Source organism: Macrosteles quadrilineatus, unplaced genomic scaffold (genome assembly GCF_028750875.1).
Source record: "Macrosteles quadrilineatus isolate MER2022 unplaced genomic scaffold, UCM_ALF_1.0 Scaffold_1__1_contigs__length_201487025, whole genome shotgun sequence".
NCBI classification, from domain to species: Eukaryota; Metazoa; Arthropoda; class Insecta; order Hemiptera; family Cicadellidae; genus Macrosteles; species Macrosteles quadrilineatus.
Window position 1 is genome coordinate 167,631,997 of NW_026542594.1, and position 25,391 is coordinate 167,657,387.

Below are 25,391 nucleotides of genomic sequence, written 5' to 3' on the forward strand. Positions count from 1 at the left end.
AACACCCATAGAATCAGAACAGTGTTTTAATGAAAACAATTTTAAAACATTTTAAGAGAATTTACAAATTTTTTAATGAAAACAATTTTAAAACATTTTAAGAGAATTTATAAATTTTTTAAAAGGAAACATTTTTAAACCTTTCCAGTATTTATTTTGAAAGTGCAATTTGCCTGTTCAACTACCTCTAGCCTATCTTATGTTTGGATAGTACCATAGACAAATAGAATAAATATAGACTGTCAAAGGAAGGTTCCGGCGCCCACCGCTAGGTATGCCGTGTAGGTACGGCGCACACCGCTGCAGGCGAGGAGCGCAGGAGCCAGATGTGACCAGCAGACGCTGCAGTGGTGTGTGCCGTAACTACACGGCAAACCTAGTGGTGGACGCCAGAACTTATGCTAACCGCAGCACAGCTGGCGGTCTATATTTATTCTATTTGTCTATGATCGTACTGAGGAAACCCATGTTACACCTTATTGATAAAGAATGGCCTGTAAGAGTGCTAGGTGAATTTACTGGACTCCTACTGCTTTTACTTATCTCTTTCTATCAATAACTTTTTGGTCTTCAAAGAGACCAGAAAATAGATGCTTACCATGTAGTGTGGCAAAAATAAATAATAACGACACAATTGGAATTAACAATTTAAAAAAATGGTGAACGAGACAAACAAATCCCTGCTATATAGAACCAACAATTCTTGAAATTTGGCAAAAGGTATGAATTGATTGTGTTTATTAACCTTTTTTAGGGCTAGAAATATTACTTCGACTCCTATAGGGAAAGGGCTAATGAAATAAGATTTAAGTTAAAAAATGTCTAACATTGTTGTAAAAAATAAATGAATACCGGATAATCAAGGTTTTAGTGTAGTAATAATGTAACAACCACATTTTTCTTGGAGCAAAGTCAATCTCGCTCGAACGAACAACATTTTTTTTATCTTCCAAATTTCTCAAAAATTCAAGATCAGTCCATCCCTACTTTTTACTCTTGTTATGAAATATACTATTTTCAATGTACATATTTACTGTTTTGTAATTATTGAGATTTTTTGTTTGAACCAGAGATGATTATTATTTTTTGTTCAGCATGAACATGATAAATAATTTTGATAATGTATTTGTTTAGCTGCTACAGATAAAATAAATTTCTTTTGAAAAAAAAACACTTAGGCCTATCAATTACTAGGATGCAGTATGAAATAAACTTAATACCTCTTCTTGAATGGTTATCAGTATTTGAAGATCCACTGACTGCTAGTAGTTGATAAGATAATTCGACTTTAATGTTTCTACAATAATACTTTGTGAGAAATATGAGGGCTTCAAATAATTTGTTACATAAAAAATCACACTCTTAATATTAAGCTTGAAAAGGCAACTACTATAATGTGATTTGAATGATAAAAATTTCACTAGACAAATATTACCCGTAAATGTAAAATAAAATAAACATAACCAAGTAGATATTTCCTTGTTGGATAATCAACACTTAACATGCTTTTTAACGACTCAATATGTGTCAGTTATACCCAAATTTCATGTCAGTTATGCATAATTTAACTAGGTGGCGTTCGCAGAGGCATCCACAAAATTGAGCGGAGTCATCAAGGAATCATATTATATTGTTTTTGTCTTACTGCAGTAAAAACAGTATTTTTTCATGCATGCGCTGCGGGTCTAAAGTAGCATTTTTAATATTTAGGGAGTAAAAATCGTTTTTAGCCTCTATGGAGTAAAAATCAGCTGTTGTCAACTCAGTTGTAAATTTCGATTGTAAACGATTGCATGTATCGAAAATATGTATCGATTTGTGCTTCGTAATCATTTTAACATATTACAGTCTACAGTCTCTTCCCGTAGCATTTTAGCATTGCAGATACATTAATCCATTCCCAAACTCAACACTGCTCACCTTTACTACTTCCTTCACCACACCCTACGTCGTGGACCTGTTTCCCTCTCTTCCCATAGCATTTTAGGATTGCAGATACATTAATTTAATTGCCAAAGACAGTTCCCACACTCTGCGCTGTTAGCCTTACTACTTCCTTCACCATTTACTACGTCATTGGCCTGTTTCCTTCCTTTCTCATAGCATTTAAGTATTACAAATTCATTTATCCATCTGCTCAAACGGTTCCCCCACTCTGCACTGCCAGCCTTTACTACTTCCTTCACCACTTACGTCGTGGACCTGTATTCATCGCTTTCCATAGCATTTTAGTATTTTAGATACGTTAATCTAATTGCAACAAACATCCCCACTGTCCGTACTGCTAGACTTTACTACTTCTTTCACAATTTCCTATGTCTTGGGCATGCTTCTATCCCTTCTCATAGCATTTCAGCATTGCAGATACATTAAAACTGCTACAAACGGTTTCCAGTTCCCACACTCCACACTGCTCACTGCTCACCTTACTACTTCTTTCACCTGTTCCTACGTCGCGGATCTGTTTCCCTCTCTTCCCATAGCATTTTAAGATTGCAGATACCTGAATCTAATCGTCATAAACAGATCCCACACTCCGAACAGCTCGCCTTTACTACTTCCTTCGCCACTTCCCACATCGCGGACCTGTTTCCCTCCCTTTCCGTAGCATTTTAGGAATGTTGTGACCTTAATCTAATCGTCATAAACAGTTTCCATACTCCAGACTGTTCACCTTTACTACTTCCTTAACCTCTTCATACGTCACGAACCTCAAGCTAGTGTCGTCATTTGATTATAGTACCTGGGGACCGAGCTTTGCTCGGGGAAAATCATTAGTTCACTCTGAAAGCACCGTAGTATTGGAGATGCATAAATCCACACATCTACATCCTACACAATTTCCTACGTCATGGATCTGTTTCCCTCCATTCCATTGCATTTAAAGATTGCAGATATCTTAATCTAATCGTCATAAACAGTTCCCACACTCCGGACTACTCGCCTTGACTACTTCCTTCACCACTTCCTACGTCGCGGACCTGTTTTCCTCCCTTCCCATAGCATTTTAGGATTGCAAATACCTTAATCTAATCGTCATAAACAGTTCCCACACTCCGGACAGCTCACCTTGACTACTTCCTTCATCACTTCCTACGTTGCGGACCTGTTTTCCTCCCTTCCCGTAGCATTTTAGGTTTGCTGATACCATAATCTAATTGTCATAAACATTTCAAACACTCCGGACAACTCGCCTAGACTACTTCCTTCACCACTTCCTACGTCGCGGACCTATTTTCCTCCCTTTTCATAGCATTTTAGAATTGCAAATACCTTAATCTAATCGTCATAAACAGTTTCCATACTCCAGACTGTTCACCTTTACTACTTCCTTAACCTCTTCATACGTCACGAACCTCAAGCTAGTGTCGTCATTTGATTATAGTACCTGGGGACCGAGCTTTGCTCGGGGAAAATCATTAGTTCACTCTGAAAGCACCGTAGTATTGGAGATGCATAAATCCACACATCTACATCCTACACAATTTCCTACGTCATGGATCTGTTTCCCTCCATTCCATTGCATTTAAAGATTGCAGATATCTTAATCTAATCGTCATAAACAGTTCCCACACTCCGGACTACTCGCCTTGACTACTTCCTTCACCACTTCCTACGTCGCGGACCTGTTTTCCTCCCTTCCCATAGCATTTTAGGATTGCAAATACCTTAATCTAATCGTCATAAACAGTTCCCACACTCCGGACAGCTCACCTTGACTACTTCCTTCATCACTTCCTACGTTGCGGACCTGTTTTCCTCCCTTCCCGTAGCATTTTAGGTTTGCTGATACCATAATCTAATTGTCATAAACATTTCAAACACTCCGGACAACTCGCCTAGACTACTTCCTTCACCACTTCCTACGTCGCGGACCTATTTTCCTCCCTTTCCATAGCATTTTAGAATTGCAAATACCTTAATCTAATCGTCATAAACAGTCCCCACACTCCGGACAGCTCACCTTGACTACTTCCTTCATCACTTCCTACGTCGCGGACCTGTTTTCCTCCCTTCCCGTAGCATTTTAGGTTTACTGATACCCTAATCTAATTGTCATAAACATTTCCAACACTCCGGACAACTCGCCTAGACTACTTCCTTCGCCACTTCCTACGTCGCGGACCTATTTTCCTCCCTTTCCATAGCATTTTAGGATTGCAAATACCTTAATCTAATCATCATAAACAGTTCCCACGCTCCAGACAGCTCGCCTTGACTACTTCCTTCACCACTTCTTACTCACGGACCTGTTTCCCTCCCTTCCCATAGCATTTTAGGATTGCCCATACCCTTATCTAATCGCCATAAACAGTTCCCTCACTCCTGACAGCTCGCCTTGACTACTTCCTTCACCACTTCCTACTTCGCGGACCTGTTTCCCTCCCTTCCTATTGCACTTAAAGATTGCAGATACCTTATTCTAATCGTCATAAACAGTTCCCGCACTCCGGACTACTCGCCTTGACTACTTCCTTCACCACTTCCTACGTCGCGGACCTGTTTTCCTCCCTTCCCATAGCATTTTAGGATTGCAGATACCCTAATCTTATCGTCATAAACAGTCCCCACACTCCGGACTGCTCGCATTTACTACTTCCTTCATCACTTCCTACGTCACGGACCTGTTTCCCTCTATTCCCATAGCATTTTATGATTGCCTATACTACTTCCTTCACTACTTCCTACGTCACGGACCTGTTTCCTTCCCTTCCCATAGCATTTTAGGATTGCAGATACCTTAATGTATTCGTCATAAACAGATCCTAGACTTCGCACTGCTACCCTTGACTACAATGTATCGAGTAATCTTAAGTATAATCTTTGCTCAATACTAACAAGTGATGTTTTTCCTTTTGTACTGTATTTGTAATTTCCTAGTATACTGTGGGTAGTTGGCTTATTATGAGCACATGCTAAAACTTCAAATCTTTTGTTTACTTTTTACTTGTTATTTAATTCAGCCAACATGGTTACCTAGCAACCCATAAGACTAATGTTAAAAAAATGTGATTTTCAGTTTCATTTTTCTACGGATTCCTGAGAGACTTTTTTAACGCCATATAGATGTTGGCACTCACCGATATGGTCTTTATCACCATGCAAAATTTGAAAACGATTGATTCAGCCGTCTAGGAGGAGTTTGCGTATTACGAAATGCATAAAAGTCGACGTATAAGAGCTTCGCTCGCTTCGCTCGCTCCGCTCAATTAAAACCTATTGATTATGGTTTTTACTATTCACAACAAAATAATAGGCCAACTTAAATTGAGCACTACACCTTGAATAGATTTTATTATTACTGATAACATTGAGGCAGGAACACGATGCTGCATATTTTAACATAGATAAGAGTGGAAGCATGAGAATGGAGTGAGATGCATTATGTAGCTTTGTCACTGAGTATAAGCCGCTTCTAAAACCAGAACCATTTGAAACCCCAATGATTAATTTTTTATCTGACAAAACCCCAGAACTGGACAAACAAAATGTGTTGGGCGAACTATTTTACAGCGAAAAAGCTTAAACAATATGGTACTCTACAGAGATTCACACTTAGCACCACGGTTATCTAGTTGTTTACAAACAAATCGTTTCCAGTAGTCAACAGCATTGAGTCATCACTGTATATGGAATGAGGAGGGAAACGAGCTACGACATATGTTGGGAAATGTGTAAATTAAAATTAATATACCTATTGATTTATAAAAACTTGATATCATAGTTTTGATTTTTAATAATAAATTATAGATATAGATAACAGGGCAATATTTTTAATTTTGTAAAAATTAACGAGTAGCATGGTTTCAAGATCTGATGTGTTTTAGTTACCTAAATATACTACTAAAAATACACATAAAACACACAAGGTTCCTGGAAACAATATTTCAGGACATTTCAGAAATGAAACTTTTTTCACAAAATGAACAGGTTATTATGTAGAATTTTTACATTTCCGACATTTATAAGACATCTTAAGAGGTGTTTTAGGACAGTTTAGCTACACTAACAAATCCTACTCTGTAGGACTTCTTGTGGAATGTTTACGAGAGTGAGAGAAAGAGAGGCACAGACAAGTGTTTGTTTGGAGGTCAGCACCACCCACATCTGACTCACAGCTGATTCTGATTCACAACATGACATCATTCATTCCTCTCTCAAATCAGCTGATGTATAACCACACTTATCACAGTGACTACCAGCTTCTTCCAATGATTATTATAATCAAGCACATTTCAAAATTTGTTTCCAGTTGTTCAAATCAAATCAAATCAAATATGTCTTTATTCATAATATGTACAATTTATGTACAATGAATGGTGTCAGATCTTATTTCTAAGAAATAAAAATAAGTACATTAAAATTAAAATTAGCCTATTTACAAGTATAATACAATATACCTAAATCTTACCAACAACGCCATTTTTGTTATTTAAAAACTCATTAATTGAATAATAAGTGTTCTCAATCATGAATGCCTTTAATTTTTTTTTGAATTTCTTAATATTAATCTCACTTTTCAAACTCTCTGGCAATCTATTAAAGAATTTGGCGCCCTTATATGTGGTCTTTTTTTTTTTTAAATTCTAATTTATGTGTTTCTAATTTCAAATTATTTTTGTGCCTAGTGTTGTAAGTATGATTATGGCCAAGAAAACTGGTATTAGTCATGTTTTGTTTCACATACATTACACATTCATATACATATAAATTAAATACTGATAAAATTCCCAGTTCACTAAACCTATCCTTTACATGAGCCTTGTACTTCAAACCTAGCATGATTCTTATACATTTCTTTTGGAGTTTCAATAACTTTTTTAAGTTTTTATGAGTTGTTGCTCCGTATACACAAATGTTATATGCCAAATGTGAATGAATCAAGCTAAAATATATTACTTTTAAAGTGGCTAAATCGCAGAATTTAGATAATCTTCTAAGGACATAAATTCCTGAATTCATTTTGCCTTTAACTTTGTTTGTATGTTGCATTCATAAATCTGTCTGGACAATGATAACTAATACTAATAGTTAACTTAGTCAACAAGTTTAAATAGAACTTGTTGTAAAAGGGGGAAAAAGCAATAAGGTTGTTGGTTGATTCATTGTAATAAAAACTTATACCAATTTAAATATTTAAGGATATTTATGTACCATATAGTCATTATATTTTGGCAATTTTGATTTTTTACAAAACTTTAGTTTTAGTTTGATTAAATAACTAATATATTTTATTGTTAAGAAAATTTGTAGGGACAAAATTCAAGCAATGGACACAGAATTGATGCAATTAGGCCAAACCTTGATTCATACCGTTTCCAAAATAACCAACTCAATAATTAGTGCAAAATAAGACTGAAATTTGTAAATATGCGCAGTACAAAGTTCAAAATTATATTCAATGAAAGACAATGAACCTTTTTGAATCTAATAATACTACATGGGAAAATTAAGCTTTAGTTAAAAAAAACCTTTAATATTACGATATCAAAATGAAACTTAAATAAAAAATAAAATAGAGTTAGAATATTCACAAAATGTACAGTTTAAACTTTAAATAGGACTGTTTGAATCCAGAATGCATTTATCAATCAACTAAATCCCTCTAGCAACAAACATAAAGAAACAACACGTCAGAGAGGTGTAACAAATGTTACTTGGCCTACTGATTTAAACAAGGCCATAGCAAACAATAAGACTGAGTACAAATACATTGTTTAGCAGCAGAGCATTTAAGGAATCACCATTTTAGATGCTTTACCTATGTTTTTGTAAAAAAAAAAAAAAAAAAAAAAAAAACTGTACCTAATAAGCTTTTGTTGAATTAGCAAATACCTAAAATAATTTTTAGGAGTCTATGTTTTTTACAAACTCTAGGAATGATTTTAGGAATGATAGTGAGAAACATTGTTAGTTAGGTAGTGTGTTTGTTGGGATCGGTAGGTATTTTTTTATTTTATATAAGAAACCAGTTTAAACCCTGAGTTTGTTACTTTCTAACATTTAACTTTAGATAAGCTCAATGACTAAGTAGAGCCATCAAAAGAGAAACGAGGTAAATTCCCTTGGGGCTCTGCCTCAGTGGCCTTTAAAATTCCATTCCCATGTTATTCTTATGAAGAAAAAAAAACGGGGATTTTGTCACAGCTAATTTGAGAGAACGGCTGCCCTCACTTGGTAGGGGTGTCTAAAGAAAGGTTTTTGTGTGTAGATGAGCCATCAAAAAGATACGAGGTATAAATTCCCTTGGGGCTCTGCCCCAGTGGCCTTTAAAATTCCATTCCCATGTTATTCTTATGAAGAAAAAAAACGGTGTTTTTGTAACAGCTAATTTGAGAGAACCGCTGGGCGTAGAAACTTGGTAGGGGTGTCTAATGAAAGTTCTTGGTCTGTAGATGAGCCATCAAAAGAGAAACGAGGTAAATTTCCTTGGGGATCTGCCCCAGAGGCCTTTAAAGTTCCCTTCCTAGATGTGTTTACATTATGGCCATATGAATAATTTTACACTATTTAATGAAACAGCTGATAAGATTTTATAGGCCTAAGGATTTGCTGAATCTGTCAAAATAAAAATTTACATAGTTGGAAATATAATAATTTGCAATAGGCTATTACTTTTAGCGAATTTCCCTATAGGGAATAAGCTATTACCGTAGTACTCATGGTAAGACCTGGACGCGGGACCAATTTTTTTTTTCGTTTCGAGGTCCCTAAAGGCCAAAAACACCATCCGTTCAAATTCATATATATATATATATTGGAGGTGAGAGGTAAGCGTAAGCTCCTCAGGGAGGGGGAGCTGTCTATGACAGCTCCTCCTCCAAGACCGCTGTGAGTCGACTTTGTTCAGCAAAGTCGTACTGTGCTATGCACAGCCTGCAAGGGGTGCCTCTGCACTCGCTGAAGGCAGCGGATCTAGCGCTGGCTGTGTCGTGACTAGACAGCCCTAGGGTAGGGAGCGGCTGCTCTAGTACTGGCCTTGGGCGGAGGTGACAATCACCAATCCGGCCAAGGCCCAGATAGCTAATGTTACCGCCAACTGTTATAGGTATGTGTGCAGCTGTGACAGGACTGAGCTGGAGACGATGAGGGGTCCTACCCCGAAAGGGTCCAGTCTTGGATATTAGCAGGCGTAGTGAGTGGGTCACGGTTCGGCTGCTAAACTGCTAACTTTTTTTGCTTTTCTTGTTTTAGTAATGGCTGAAAGTAAACGAACGGAATCATTACCCCAGGTGGGTACCTGCTCAAGCGGGGAATCCCACTCCTCCTTTTTGGAGGACAAGCCCATGGATTCTGGGGAGGGCAACGATCAGCTTTCCTTTAACAATGATAATGTTACTGTGCAGAACACCGCTATGGAGACGGAACCTGGGGAGATCCTGGACTCGCCAGAGGTCTTCTCGAGAAGTTCCTTAACAGCAAGAACTCCACCCAATTCATCTACTGATGTGCTTGAGCTTTGCCACAGGTTAGATGCAGACCTGAATAAGCCACTAAACACCAGCAGTGCTGGCGACTCTCCATCTCTGGCGGATGTTTCGTCCGACTCTGAGATCACTTTTACAGTTATGACCAAAACTGAGTACAATATGTCTGTTAGAGAAAAGAAAAAGGCTGAGGGCACGTGGATCCCTAACAGACAGTGGAGAAAGAGGAAGCGAGAGTCCTTGAGTTCTCCTGGGGAAGGTTCAGGCGTATCACCGATGCGTAGAACCGGATCCGATAGTAACCCTGGGTCGTCTCAAAATCCTCCTTCTAAGAGAAATAAAAACTCTAATCAATCAGCAGATGGACTCGTTGCAGGAAAGGCCAGCTACAGAGATCAGCTTGTGGGTCACAAGTTGGCAGTAGCTCCAGCGGCCTATCCCGATGCGAGATTCTCTGTTGAGGAATGTGATTTGTTGCAGGACAAACTGATGGAGTTGGTGTTTGGTGATGACGGCGCCAACATTCCTCATCAGTTTGAAAAAATTTACCATGAGAAGGGTGCTCTTGTCGTAACTTGTGGTAATTCTGAAACAACTGACTGGCTAAAGAGGGTGGCACCGAAGCTGGCGCTGGGAAGTGAGGGGAGTATGGAGGTCATTGTAGCAGACTATAAGGATCTGTTGCGCACGACCAAAGTGCTCCTACGCACTGACAGGCGCTTGGCCAAGGTCAAAGCCTCTAAAGTGTTTGTTCAGATTGAGCGACAAAATCCTGGTGTCACGACAAAGGACTGGCGCGTCATTGGTGGGAAGAGGAAGGATGATCATCAGATTCTTGTTCTTGCTATTGATGAAATGAATGCGCAGGTTCTGAAAGATCGTGGCTGGATTATCTATCTGGGTCTGGGGAAAATACAGCTCAGAGTTATCTCTGGTGCTCCCTCTGATGACTCAGGTCCTTCAAGCGAACCTACAACACAGTAAGGCTGCCACGGCTGTGTTCTGTCTGAGCACGGTTAAGCAGTCCTTAGATTATGCCTTGATTCAGGAACCCTGGATCAATAATTTTAGAATTGCGGGGATGGGAACTATAAAGGGTAGCATCTTCTCTGCATCTGTACCACACCCTAGAACTTGCATTTGGGTTAAAGAGGGGCTAAAATGTAATCCAGTTCTAGAGCTTTGTTCGAGGGACGTAACAGTAATTAAGACTGTATGTACTAAATCCAACATAAATCTGCTGCTGGCCTCTGTTTACATGCCACAGGGCGACGATGGACTGCTCCCATCGGCCGAGGTCAGAAGATTGGTCGACCTCGCACACGAGTCTGGATCTGAACTCGTGATAGGCTGCGACTCCAATGCCCATAATACGGCCTGGGGATGCAGGGACACTAACAACCGAGGTAGGTCACTTCTAGAATACATAGCTTCTTGCGGCCTACTTGTTGCAAATGTAGGCTCAGAACCAACTTTTTTAAGCAGGATAGGCCAATCAGTAATTGATCTTACCCTGTGTTCGGCGGGTATGGCTGACAGGATTATTGACTGGTCAGTGTCCCTTGAGCCATCCCTGTCTGATCATAGGCACATTGTCTTCGGGTTGGGGAATTTCTGCGGCGAGGTTCGCTTATTCAGGAGCCCAGTTAAAACCGACTGGGCATCCTTCAGAGCTGATCTTCGGGGCAGAATTGCCTCGAACCTGAACACATCTCCTATTAACACAGTTGATGCGCTTGACGAGGCGGCAGATCGTCTAACTAGGTGCATAGTTACATCCTTTGAGGATAATTGTCCTTTGAGCAAGGGAAAGAGCAACAGGGCTAGTTGGTGGGGTCCTGAACTTGCCTCTCTTAGGAAGAGAGTAAGGGCCCAATTTAGGCGAGCAAAGATAACCAATAATTGGGATACATACCATACAACTCTCACAGAATATAACCATGCAGTACGTAAGGCCAAAAGGCTCTCATGGAAAAATTTTTGTGGAAATTTAGAGAGTATCAAGGATACTTCTAGAATACATAAGGTACTTGTTAGAGACAGGCATGTTACTTTGGGTGCCGTTGAGGGACCGGATGGTGTAATGGCTTTTGAACCTACCGAAATACTAAAGGTTATGGTAAAAACTCATTTCCCTGGTTGTATTGTTTCTGAAGTGCAGCAGGAGGAGGTGAGTCCAGAGCGGCCTAACCTGGGCCGTCGTGCCACTCATTCTATGTGGAGCACTGCTTGCCGCATAGTCACCTTCAGCAAGGTAAGATGGGCTGTTGGCTTATTACGACCCTTCAAATCGCCGGGTCCTGATGAGGTAAGACCTGTTTGTTTGCAGGAGGGTCTTGATACAATTATACACCCACTCTGTAAACTTTTCAGAGCCAGCTTAGCGTTAGGACACATTCCCTTAGGGTGGTGTAATTCGCGTATCGCATTTATTCCTAAACCAGGAAGGGATAGTTACACTGACCCTAAGTCATTCAGACCCATTTCTCTATCTTCTTTCTTTCTTAAGATCCTAGAGAAGTTGGTCTCAAGATATATGATGGATACAGCTCTTAGGACACATCCTTTACATATTAATCAGCATGCGTATGTCTCAGGAAGATCATGCGAGACTGCGTTGCACCAACTTGTAAGCAAGATTGAGAAAGCTCTAGAGAGCAGTGAAGTGGCCCTGGGTGCCTTTCTCGATATTCAAGGTGCTTTTGACAATACTGGTACTCCAGCGATTCTTAATGCGGTGAGAGCAAGAGGTTTTCACGGTATAATATGTAGATGGATTGAATCCTTGCTTCTCAGTAGGAAGGTTAGGCTCTCACTCCACAATGATACGATCGAGGCAAGAACTACTCGAGGATGTCCTCAGGGGGGGGGTTCTTTCTCCTCTACTTTGGAATTTGGTAGCAGACGACCTTATAAGGACCCTCAACGAAAGTGGGGTTTTCGCCTTAGGTTATGCTGATGATGTTGCAATCCTTGTGGTTGGAAAGTTCCACGGAACCATAACTGACCTTATGAATAGAGCTTTAAGGGTAGTGGACCGTTGGTGCCAGGATGTTGGGCTCTCTATAAATCCCAGGAAAGTTGTAATGGTACCCTTCACAAGAAGGAGGAAACTGGACGGGATCGGCCCACTAAGACTGCAGGGTACTGTAATAGAGCTGCAGAATCAGGTGAAGTATCTTGGTGTAATTTTGGACAGATCACTTCACTGGGGACCACACCTTCAAAAAGTCATTGAGCGTGGCAAATGGTCCCTTATGGCATGCAGGCGGATGGTAAGTGGCACATGGGGGTTACAGCCTAAACTTATGCACTGGCTGTATGTATCTGTTGTTCGACCCGCCCTTACATATGGTTCGCTTGTGTGGTGGCCAAAGATGGAATCAACTATAGCTGTCAAAGCTTTAGCAGGAGTTCAGAGGCTTGCTCTTATTATGATAACTGGGGCAGTAAGTAGCTGTCCTGGAGCGGCACTTGACTGTCTGCTTGACATGCTACCTATTGACATTTATATTAAGGTGGTAGCAAGTAAAACAGCCCAACGCCTTAGATGCGAAAACTTATGGATAGCCTCAGGGAACAATAAAGGGCACTCTAAAATTGTTCAGGTGGTACATAATGATGAATTGGACTTACCTTCAGATCACATGTCCAAAAAATACTCCTTTGGAAAGCCTTTCAAAGTACTAATACCAGATAGGAAGGATTGGTCTGGCGGAAAAGGACCCATACCCACAGGTGACTTAGAATGCTATACTGATGGTTCTAAGATCAAAAATGGGGGCACTGGAGCAGGTGTGCATTGGATGAATGGAGGCACTGGTATTTGTCTTCCAATGGGGGTGTACCCAACTGTCTTTCAAGCGGAGGTCACTGCCATTCTAGTTTGTGCTCAAGAACATCTTAACAAAGATATCAGAGACAAAACAATCAATATCTTTACTGATAGTCAAGCGACCTTAAAAGCATTAAACTCTTACGAATTCAACTCCAGGCTCGTGTGGGATTGTCTTGCTTCTGTGTCTGAGTTGGGTAGGAGAAATGACCTTACGCTTTGCTGGGTACCAGGACACTCAGGCATTGAAGGAAATGAAGCTGCAGACAGATTGGCAAATACTGCCTCTGCGACATCATTGTTAGGCCCGCAACCCTTCTGTGGCATCTCACGAAACAGTGTTTGTTCTGCGATTGCGTCATGGGCCAAGGAAAAGCATCGCAAACGCTGGGTCGATGTTCCCCTTCTTAGGGTCAGCAAGCTTACTCTGTTTAGGCCTTCCAAAAAGGTTGCCTGTGACCTCTTGAGACTAGACAGACGAAGAATTAAATTAATTGTTGAACTGATAACTGGTCATGGAAGATTCAGGAAACATCTACAACGGATGGGCTTATATGATGGTGAACCGATCTGTAGGTACTGTGATAGGTCAGAAGAGACAGCTGATCACTTACTCTTTGATTGTATTGAGCTCTCTGACGCTAGATCGATAACTCTTGGAAATATGGCTAGAGGTAGATTTCTTCCTGAGGATGAACTAATTGGGAAGCTACAGGCATTCATTGGGCGCCTCAACTTGTAGGTCAACAAGAAAGCAATTAAGTATCTGGGGTGCGCAATAATTCGATTTCGGATGAAGTGCTTTAAGGTCTCGACCTGCCCCTGTCAGATAAGATAAGATAAATATATATATATTTATATATTTATATATCTAATATATAAAATTCTCGTGTCACAGTGTTTGTCTGCAAACTCCTCCGGAACGACTTCACCGATCGTTATGAAATTTGGTGTGTAAATTCTGTAGGTATGCGAATCGGACGTAAACTATTTCCCGTTTCGAAATTCTTAAAAGGGCTCCACCCCAGTGGCTCTGGAGTTTCCCATGTTAACCTTATGAGAAATGGAATTAATGAATCTTAACAGCTGTTTCAATTAAACAAGTTGGTTCTGTACTATGATATTCAATAGCATTAAAGTTACAAGGATTACCAACAGGGTGCAGCACTATTATTTCTTTTACATTTATGACAACAGCTAATTTGCAACCAAAAGGTGAGTGAGCGTAGCGAACGAACTTCAACCTGGAGGCGAGTTAGCGTAGCGAACGAGCTAACCTGAAGGCAAGTGAGCGCAGCGAACGAGCTCCAACCTAAAGGTGAGTGAGCGTAGCGAACGAGCTCCAACCCAAAGGTGAGTGAGCGTAGCGAACGAACTTCAACCAGGACGTGATTGAGCGATGCGAACGAGATCATCTTGAAAATTAAACGTAACGGTACTTTCTTTCCATCGGTCTGTCTTAGGGGAAACCTATAACTTAGGCGATACGAAGTTCGCCGGGTCAGCTAGTATATATATATATATATATATATGTGTCCGTTAGCACGATAACTCGAGCAAAAATGATCCGATTTTGATGAAATTTGGTACAAACGTGTAAACCTACGTTTATTCGAACGAGTTCGCGATCCAGCATGATCGGACCATGGGAACGGGGTTTTATGGGGTAAAAATAGGTTTTTCGCATTTTTGACCCAAAAAACATAAAATTTAGCAATTTCTTTCCAAACCATTTTGTAGAGCTTAAAAAAACAAATAATTTAGTATATTGAAGCGTTATTATGCGCCTAATGGTTACGGAGAAAATTCCAAAAAACTGTAAATTAAAAATTCCCATGTTATTCTTATGGAGAATAAGTAAACTGTTGTAGTTTGCTTGTTTATGATCATATTTTAATCAAATTTGGATAATGCATTCATTTCATACTAAGCTATTAACATTTTACAAAAACACCTTTTTACCCTCCCTGTTGCAGCAAACCTAAGTACTCGTTAAACTAATGTTATTTAAATAGGGAATAAATGTGATATTTTTAAGGAGGCATTTTAGTGTAAATCCAATCAGGCAAATGGAAATTCGCTTAGTCTGCAGGTTTGCTGCGGCGGGGGTATTTTTTGTGTACCGGTACTAAGTTGTTGAGCAGTTATACAGTTTTTATTTAATTTACCCCTTTAGGACTTATTTCTCTATCTAGACCAATGCCTCAAACTCCAAGTACGTTGAAACATCGCAAGGAAAGTCATACTGGAATACGAGAGCGATTCAGTAATCGCTTTAAACAAAGAGTTTTACAAGGCTTGATGATGAATATTTTCATTGTGTAATGCACGGGTATTTTAACCTACATAAGCGTTAAACTGCCAATAACAGCTAACCGAATGGAACCCAACCTAAACTGAAATATCCTAACATAACCAAACTCTATTACGTCGGCAAGTTCCTTTTTGATGTCTTAAAAACCATGTAGATTGTGTAGTTTTTTATGCAAATTCGTGACAGCAATAGTCTTTTGAAAGAAGTTGGATTAGGTAAAAACAATCTTCCAAATCTAAACTAACTTCACATGCCTAAAATATAGCAAACTAAAACGGGAATCTCGGGAGGAAACCCGCATTTCCCCCAAAAGTGCCTAGAATCTTCTAAGTTAGCTAAAGAATGCAGAATGTTGTAAACATCACTTAAGTTTCACCAACATCAGCATCTTAAGTAACATCTTAAGTAACATCAGCTTAAGTTTATAAATACCAAATTTAATTTATAGACAATCAAAGAAACTCAGAACATCCAGCCCTCAACTGTCGACGTCAAGGCAGCCAACTGAGATGGACATGCACTTGGATTTGGATTTTGACATTCCGGTTATTGCTCTTGAGCTAACAGATTCCCACAACGAAGAAGAAGATTATCATGTTCCAATCGTTAATGACCCTATGCCTCAAACTCTGAGTAGGTACGGTACGTTAAAACGTCACAACAAAGGCCTTACTGGAAAACGAGAGCGATCCAGTAAGTTTCACTTTTTCTATACTATGAATGCTACAGTAAGCTGGATTGTTGTTATTTAAACATAAAAGTACCTAACCCTTGATTACGACGGGTTTTACCAAGTTGTTTATAAATAAAATCTTACCTGTCCATTTAACTTTCCTCGCCACCATCCTTCCTCCACCTCTGATAGGATGTCTATGAGATCGCCGACCTGCAGCTCCAACTCATCATCATTGGCCGGCTGATAGCTGAACAGAACTTTGCATCTGCGGCCAGGAACTGCAGGCAATACATAGGGTATGTATATTTAGGATTATATATCTGTATTAACAATATATATCAACAGGATCTTACACTGTGACACAACACTCAAGAGCATCAAGTTAAAGGCTATTTTATGTAACCTTTAGTCAAATTCAATCCTGTGTTTTTGCAGTTTGACAACACAAAAATAATAAATAATTCTGCAACAGACTTAGCTTTTTAATAATTAACAAGAGGTTCTACCCGCGAATTCACGGGTGTACAGACACCACCATTAAGTTTTAATTTAATCAACTTTGACTTGATATTTCATTTAAAAGGGCCCGAGTTTGAGAAATTGTCATCTGAACGGATGTTAAAAGCAGTGGAACCTTCATACCTTACGTCCTAAGGTGGCCGAGGTGGGTACGGTTGTACCTGAATTCATTGCTCTCTATCACGTCTTTTATACTTGAATACTTTTCAATGAAATGGTGACCTGTTAAAGATCGGTGACGACATCTTGGAACGAACAACATACATGGTTTGTTAATCGTGTTTATTCATCGTGTTTCGAACACCTTTAATCACTCACTTGTATCACATGTATAACATTTTATAACAGCTAGAAATAGCTTCACTGTCCATTCACCTCACCTCTTTTAAGAAAGAACATAAAAGTAAAAGTAAGTAAACAAAAATTTAAACAAACAAACTATTGTCAATTGCATTGGCCAGCTGTTGTTCACTAAATTAATGAAATAACATTAACTTCCAAAACATGCAAGGCGTCAGCCCTTTGTAAATCAGCCTGTGGGGCAGAGCCCTTAGGGAGTTCATCCATATCAATACTTTTCGGCAAATCTACACACTCTAAGCTTCATTTTGATATGCCATATGCCTATATTTATATTTGGTAAATGGCCTTAACCGTTTACATAAAATTTGATTGTAACACTTTAATAATATAATAGATTGTTTAAGAACACTGGCAAATATGACCTAAAGTTTGAATACAAAAACTAATTAAAAAGTAAACTAATTAAAAATACAAATAGGAGTTATGACATAAAAAGAAATATAGGAGTCCAAATTGGATAAAATGTTTTTGTAACCACTTGAGAATGCCATATATGGCGAAACATATGTAGGTAGTGGACTTCAAACACTATATTTGAACTGCAAGACGAGGTATGTAAAGTTTAGTCTATACTACGCAGTTCAGGGGCTACAAAATGGAATTTAATAAAAAGAAAGTTATTTAAATATACATCAACTTTTCAAATGTAACCTATTTTATCCAGAATTATGTAAGTAAGGGTACTTTGGTATTATACGGGGGCCAAATATTTTACAGCGCACTGTGATAGGTTATCATAATTATGTTTGTAGGAATTTCCTCGTTTTGTTATGAATCGAACGATACCAGATCAGTCATAGGCCTACTTTCAGCGCACTGTGATAGGTTATCATAATTATGTTTGTAGGAATTTCCTCGTTTTGTTATGAATCGAACGATACCAGATCATTCATAGGCCTACTTTCTATTTATGATAACCTAACCTAAAATAACCACCGCAGCGCGCTGTATAAGGGTGGCCTACCAAAGTACCTAAGTAAGTTACTGGCAGGCTGATAAAAAAAGTACACAAGAGATATATTTTAAAGTGTTATGTTTTAATATAATATGTGATTGAGATCTATAAGACAAACTAAATTTAAATCTTACCAGCTCTTAATGGCACATCCATTGTGGAATCTCCAAGCTCAAAAACCTGAAACACCAGCTCTAGTAAGCAATTTTAGACACAACTTGCTACATGAATATCAATAGGATACTTTCTACTGCCTGCCATGGCATGGACAACAATATTCAAGTGCCAAAAGGATGTTTTGCATATCTCCAATAACACCAGCCTCAAGGTTACAAGTACCGGTAGCAGCTAACACTGTAGACAAATAGGTTACTTTTTACATTGAAATGACTAAGTTTTTTACTTATTTTGTCTTAAAAGTTAATATTTTCCCAACGAGTAAACTTACCCTATTCCTAACACTTGCCAACAAATTTGAGGAAAAATAGACTGTACCCCCAAGGTAATTTGTCCTTAATACTTCATCAGGCGCACTGATATTTAAACACATTGGGTGCGCACGCTGAGATTACTTCAGTGTTTGGAAAAATAAAGATAACAACCAAGTCTTTCAAGCAGGTACCAAGGTTGTGATTTTTTACCATTAAAGTTAGGCCTATATGGAACAACAACAGAGACTAGAATTTAACATGCAAACAATTTTTTTCTAAAAAAATAATAATTAAAAAAAGCAATGGACCTGGTTTTTACTACTTAGGATTTGGACCATTCTCTTATAAAAAGTGTAAAACTAACTGTCAATGACATACTAATCAATAGACAAAAAATGTACAATACTAAACACAATAGCCTAATGCAGAGAAGCAATTAAAAACTCCAATGTGAGGATAAATGAGTTCATGTAGAAGTTTTGAATAAGTTTGTGATGAATGGATGAAATAAGTTATAAATACAATAAAAGGACGGCAAATGTTAAGAACGTTAACCCCCACCATGCACCCAATGGAAATAAAAAATAAAATGCAATGGTTTAACCCTTAGAGTGCCAGGCGAGAAATAAAAGTAACGCTCAAAAAATGCCGATGATTTTTCCCGAAGGTCACGCTAAAAATGCCGAGCGCGATCTGGCGATTTTTAGGTAAAAATCGAATTTTCGATATTTCGACCAACGAAAATCGATGTATTGGATCTAGTAACTTTCGACTCAATGTTAATATATGGGTTAAAAGAATCCGAGTATCCATTCGGTTGTTATGACAACTGTTCGATCATTACGAAACGTCCGGTCAGCCGGACGTTGGCACTTTTGGCTCGTTCTAAAAACGTCCGGTCGGCCGGACGTCGGCACTTTTGGCTCGTTTTAAAAACGTCCGGTTCCCCGGACGTTGACACTCAAAGGGTTAACATAGATATGTAAAATGCCATTTTAGACTATAGCTCCAGGCAGATAACAGTTGTTTGATACTTTTTGCTTGTACCTGTATTTTTAACATTGCATATTTACTAGCTACTACCAAGCAATATTTATAAACAATTTAAAAGTAAGAAGAAACAAATTGGGGGGAAATTATAATAATTAAATAACTAATGGCGCTGCGTAGCGGTGACATGAGCAGCACTTGTAAGTTGGCCGCCAGCCCTAAAGCGGCCGTACGAGTAACGCTCGTAAGTCGGCGCCAATGGGTTAAGTTACCCTACACTTTATGATAAGAAATTTGTACCTACATTAACATTTAAAGAGAAAAAAAATGTCTGGTTGATTTATAGGGTTAGCAATAAACTAACTTAGTTTCACGTGAATGATACTGCAAACTAACTTAGTTTCGTACCGAGAAGAGCTTTAGGATAAGTTACAGGATTTGATCAATTGGTAAACAGTCTCAAGTCAATGATTAAGCCTTTTGCTAAGGGCTGGCATGCACTAGCCCAACCACGACCACGTCCAGTCGTATACGACCAGTTTTATAGTAGGCGTAAATGGAACAGCGTGCACTGGTCGACTGGTCGGACCCTGGTCACACGGCCAAAGTCCTTGCAGTTTGGTCAGGACTCGCTGGTTGTTGCAGCCAAAAATAGAACAGATTGTAACCAAACCAGTACACCGCTCAACCCCCAGTATTCCTAGATCAATCAAACGGTAAATCAATTGCTTTTGTGTGGTTTGTGAAGTGACTTATTTTATAAAGTGTGGTAGGATTTTGACACTGAGAGTTTTATTATGGCTATTAAAGAAAGGTCCTTTTTATGGGATCTATCAGCAGATTATGCCAAAGGAGGGGGTGAAGAAAGAAGCTTTGGAGGAGATCACGCTGATGTTAATTGGACGTCAGAACGTTACTCATTCAGCCACTTCTTCAACATCCATCTTGACACTGAAGTATGGTGAACATTCGTTGCCTTGGTCGGGTCGTGCTCTTGTTGCATGGTGGCGACCAGTCTGGCATTTCTTGGTCGTAGTCGGGCTAGTGCGCTCCAGCCCTTATATCGGTGAGATCAATATTGAAAACATTCATTAAGTTAGGGCCTATTAATCAATGCACAAGCAATAGGCCTGGATTTGTTTCTTAATTTTGATGCCAGTGGCATCATTAGACGAGAGATAATGTACAGTGGGTGTGTAGCCTAATTGTGATAGTTGTGATTTTTAGGAAAGCGGTACTGTACTAACCCATGTTTTGAGGATGTGCCTCGAACCGAATTTAACCAGGGGGTAGTCCTAAGTTATATCCCCAAGTTCTGCTGAATAAGTTAAGTTTTAATAGAACCTGATCTACCTACTTGATGTTGTTATGAAAAGTAAAGTAGGGTTTTTTTAATAGGCTATCAATAAGAGAATTATGAGGCTAACTCAAATATTTAAGTTAGGCCTAAGTAAGTTAATTTGCTACTGTCAACTTCCCATGTCACTGGCTGAAAAATTGTTCTAACACATTACTCTATTTTTGGGGTACGGTAGACTTCCGTATCTGTTGTCAAAAACAACCGAATGAAAATCGCATAATCTTTCATTCGGTTTTTTTCTGACAACAGGTACAGAAGTGTGCCCCATTTTCGCTCCAAGAATTTAAGAAAAATTCCAAGCAGAGCAATTGAAAATGAAAATATATAAGCTACAAACCTTTGCAAAATTATCAGGAAACATCCTCTCTTTCCAGTAATAACTAAACTTAACTTAAGGTTCCTTTCCCACCAACCACCAGGTTGTTTACTGATAGCCTACGAACAATTTATCATTTCACCCTTCTTGATAGTCAGTTTATCAGGCTCCTGAGCCTTGTAATCAAATTCAACAACTGCTTCAAATAGGTTTGCTGAAAATCAAAAATATAAACTTTGTTCTTTAGACTGTATAACAACAATGCTGAGATGGGCTAGATTTGTTTCCTAGGAAGTAATCTTTTTGTAACCTACTTAATGACAGAGGTTAATTTTATAATACTTACCCATGTGTGGATAGATATAGAGCTTCAAAAGATGTATAGCACATTAGATAAAAATTTACAACATATCAAATTTACAATAAACTACTTCATGACGCACGGGCCAACCCTAAAAACCCTCACGAAATGAAAACTCGGAACGTCACAAACACACACAACAGACAACGACAACAGTGTCAGTGTATGTTTTATGTTTCGGAGTTTTCTCTTCTTTCTCTCGCCAGAGTTGAGTAGCAATTCATTTATTTAATCTTGCTGGCAGTTGTGGAGAAAAAAAGGCTATTTAGCAACACAACGAGCAATGGTCGTGAAAGAATTAGCAACTCGTGTAAGGATTATATTGTATACTAGCTGTACCCGCGGGCTTTGCCCCACTTAACTTCATAAGTATTCGCATTGCTCAATCACGTCCTGGTTGAGGTTCGTTCGCTACGCTCACTCACCTTCAGGTTGGAAATCGTTCGCTGCGCTCACTTGTTTTCAGGTTAGCTCGTTCGCTACGCTTACTCGCCTCCAGGTTGATGTTCGTTCGCTACGCTCACTCACCTTTTGGTTGCAAATTAGCTGTTGTCATAAATTTAAAAAAAAAATCATCCCTTTTATTGTTTATAATACAGTACTTTGATAAAGGTTTTTATATTTTAATATTTAACATTGGAGAATTTAAACGTTGTTAAGTGCACAGGTGTGCTGCGATTGGGGTTTAATACATTTGGACTTATTCAAAAGTAAAATAGTTTTCTGTGCTGCAATCTGTAGAAACACTGTGGCACTATTTCAAATCATGACTGCTAATGACAGAATGTTGTGATTATTCAAACCTACAAAACAGAGTTGGTGAAAGTAAACATCTGCTTTTAAATTTTATTTATTTGTAAACATTGTAGATCAAAAAGTCTGACATTGGCCCACTTAAAACCCTCTGGGGGAGAGCCCTTTTGACGGATCTGCACCAAACTTCACTCGAACCATCCTTGAAAGATGCTTAATAATGCCTGAAAGTTTCATTACAATCTGTCGAGCGGTTTCGGAGTCCATGACGTATATACCACACACATACATACATACATACATAGTTCCTCTTTTATAGATATAGATAACTACTGTGTAGCTATTATTTCAACTCTACATTTTATTTTATTACTCTTGATGATATATGGTACGTATTATTACTAATGTTAATTTGCGTTATACGCTATATAATTTTTTAATAGCAAATTAATCGTGTGTAGCATTTTATTCTGGTAATCTAACGGAAAACCGGCACAATGTAAAATATTTCCGAAAAGATAATAAAATAAACGTTATCAGCAATCTGACACATACTTTCTCCCATAAGCTTGTCAAAAACCTTTATCAATGGGTAAGCGTGGGAGTATAACATTTTATAGGGAAAAAAAATCACATAAGTTGCAATAACTTTCAAACGATATTGTTTACAGCAATGGGAGGTTGCCCTATGTTGTTAAGAATTATAAGGACCATCACATACTAATTTCAGTAAAAACCTGTTTTAACAAAAATACTATTTTCTCTTATTTTATAGGGGAAAATAAAGGGAAAATAACATAATTTACAATAACTTTTGAACCTTGTTTTTTACAGAAATGGGATTTTTACAATTTAGTTCAGAATTTAAAGGACTATAACATACTACATTTTTTATCAAAATTGTTCAGGTCATTTTTTAGAAAGTCCAATTTTCCTGTTATTTTATTGGTTTTATGGGAAAACCGCCATTAAAAATTAAGATATAAAAAATGAAAACACCTGGAGATATAATGGATTAGTACTTACATTCCAAATTTCATAAAAATTGGACAACAGGTGTGGTCTGTAGCTATGTACACTTCCACACGTGCACACACACAGACATCAGATCGAAAAACACTTTTTTGGGCGCAGAGAGACCCAAAACGGATCTACTCAAAACAAAAAATCTAAAATGTTTACGAAAACAATACTTTCTCCATATACTATGTATAAGTTATAGGGGGAGAAAGTAAAAAAACATGTCAGTATTTGACAACATTGCTTCCAAAGTAATCGGAAATATATATGACAAAAATTTTACAATTGTATGGCGTATACAACAAACATAGGGTTTTTACAAAATATAAAACTTTGGGGTATCAAAAAAATAATTACTTATCATTGTATTATTTCGGCTTATTTTCTTACTCTTTTCAGTTTTAGCGAATTTCCTTATAGGGAAGTAGCTCTTACCGTAGGTGGCACAGTAAGACCTAAGCCCGGGACGGATTTACTTTTTCATTTTGATGTCCAAACATGGCCAAAAACACAATTCGTTCAAATTTTTATATGTATATATATACGACCGTGAATGTGATAACTTGAGTAGTTTTTGTCCCATTTTGAAATTTGGTTTAAAGGTGTAAGGCGGGATAAACTTGAATGAGTTTGAGAACCAGCATTTCTCTCTAGACCTTTTTAAAGAGCTTAAAAAAACACCTTAGAAAAAATTTTAAATTTAAAATCCCCTTGCTATTCTTATGGTGAATGGTAAAATATTGTAGTTTGCTTGTTTATGGATATATTTTGATCAAACTAGGCAAATTTATTGAGGTGAATTTTATACTAAGCTATTAATATTTCACCAAAAAATACAGTTTATAGTTTCCTTGTAGCAGAAAACCTTGGAGTTGAAGCTGACCATGCCTCTACAATGCACCACCAGACAGAGCTCCACAATAAAATTGGCTTCAGCTGTTCTAAAAGTTCCATAAGGATGATAAATCTACTAAGGGAGTATGTTTTATCATAGACTAGCTGTAACCTGTAAATTCTTAATTGTTTAAATTCTTAATTTTCAAGATTATCTCGTTCGCATGGCTCAATCACGTCCTGGTTGAAGTTTGTTCGCTACGCTCACTCACCTTTAGGTTGGAGCTCGTTCGCTACGCTCACTCACCTTTAGGTTGAAGCTCGTTCGCTACGCTCACTCACCTTTAGGTTGGAGCTCGTTCGCTGCGCTCACTTGCCTTTTGGTTGCAAATTAGCTGTTGTCATAAATGTAAAAGAAATAATAGTGCTGCACCCTGTTGGTAATCCTTGTAACTTTAATGCTATTGAACATCATAGAACAGAACCAACTGGTTTAATTGAAACAGCTGTTAAGATTCAATAATTCCATTTCTCATAAGGTTAACATGGGAAACTCCAGAGCCACTGGGGCGGAGCCCGAAAGGATTTTTGAAATAAGAATATGCCTATATGTTAATCGGGAATGTGAGCTATCATCATGCCAAATTTCAGCCCAATCCGACCAGTATTTTTCGAGTTTACTTTTCCCATACACACATACACACATACAGCAACCACCTCTTTTTTATAATAGTATAGATAGATAAAACCGTTTTATCTATGCTTTGAATCATGAAAGTTTACTTCTCATCCCAATTTTCATATTGTGTGATAAACAAACAACACTAGAGAGCACTGATGTGGACTAATGTTGAACACGATAACTTGAGCAATTATTGTTCGATTTTGATTAAATTTGGTTTTAAGGTCTAAGGATAAAGTTGAATGGGTTCGAACTTTAAATTTAAATTTTGACCCTCAAAACATAAAATTTCCCAATTTCTCATTAAACCTTTTTAAGGAGCTTAAAAACAAATAATTTAGTATATTAAAGGGATTTTTATTGGTTACAGAGAAAATTTAATAAACTGTAAACTTAAAAATCCCATTTTATTCTTATGGAGAATAAGTAAACTTTTGTAGTTTGCTTGATTTTGATAAAACTTGTAAAATTTATTTATATACTAAGCTACTAAAGTTTTACTAAAAAACACGCTTTATTACCCTACCTGTAGAAGCAACCCAGGTACTCGTTAT

The 25,391-nt window shown here is 38.2% G+C and overlaps 1 protein-coding gene across 1 annotated transcript in view; it reads right to left on the reverse strand.

Annotated features, from left to right (window-relative positions):
• The window catches only part of LOC128989328 (SH3 domain-containing kinase-binding protein 1-like), a 47,830-nt gene extending 26,161 nt beyond the window's left edge, over positions 1-21,669 (reverse strand). The window contains exons 1-3 of the mRNA XM_054411210.1: positions 21,534-21,669; positions 18,225-18,270; positions 16,395-16,531 (exon numbers count right to left, since the gene is read on the reverse strand). Coding sequence (XP_054267185.1) covers positions 16,395-16,531; positions 18,225-18,246 — 159 coding nt within the window. The 5' untranslated portion in view covers positions 18,247-18,270; positions 21,534-21,669. The remainder of the gene's footprint in view (positions 1-16,394; positions 16,532-18,224; positions 18,271-21,533) is intronic.
• Positions 21,670-25,391: the final 3,722 nt, after the last annotated feature.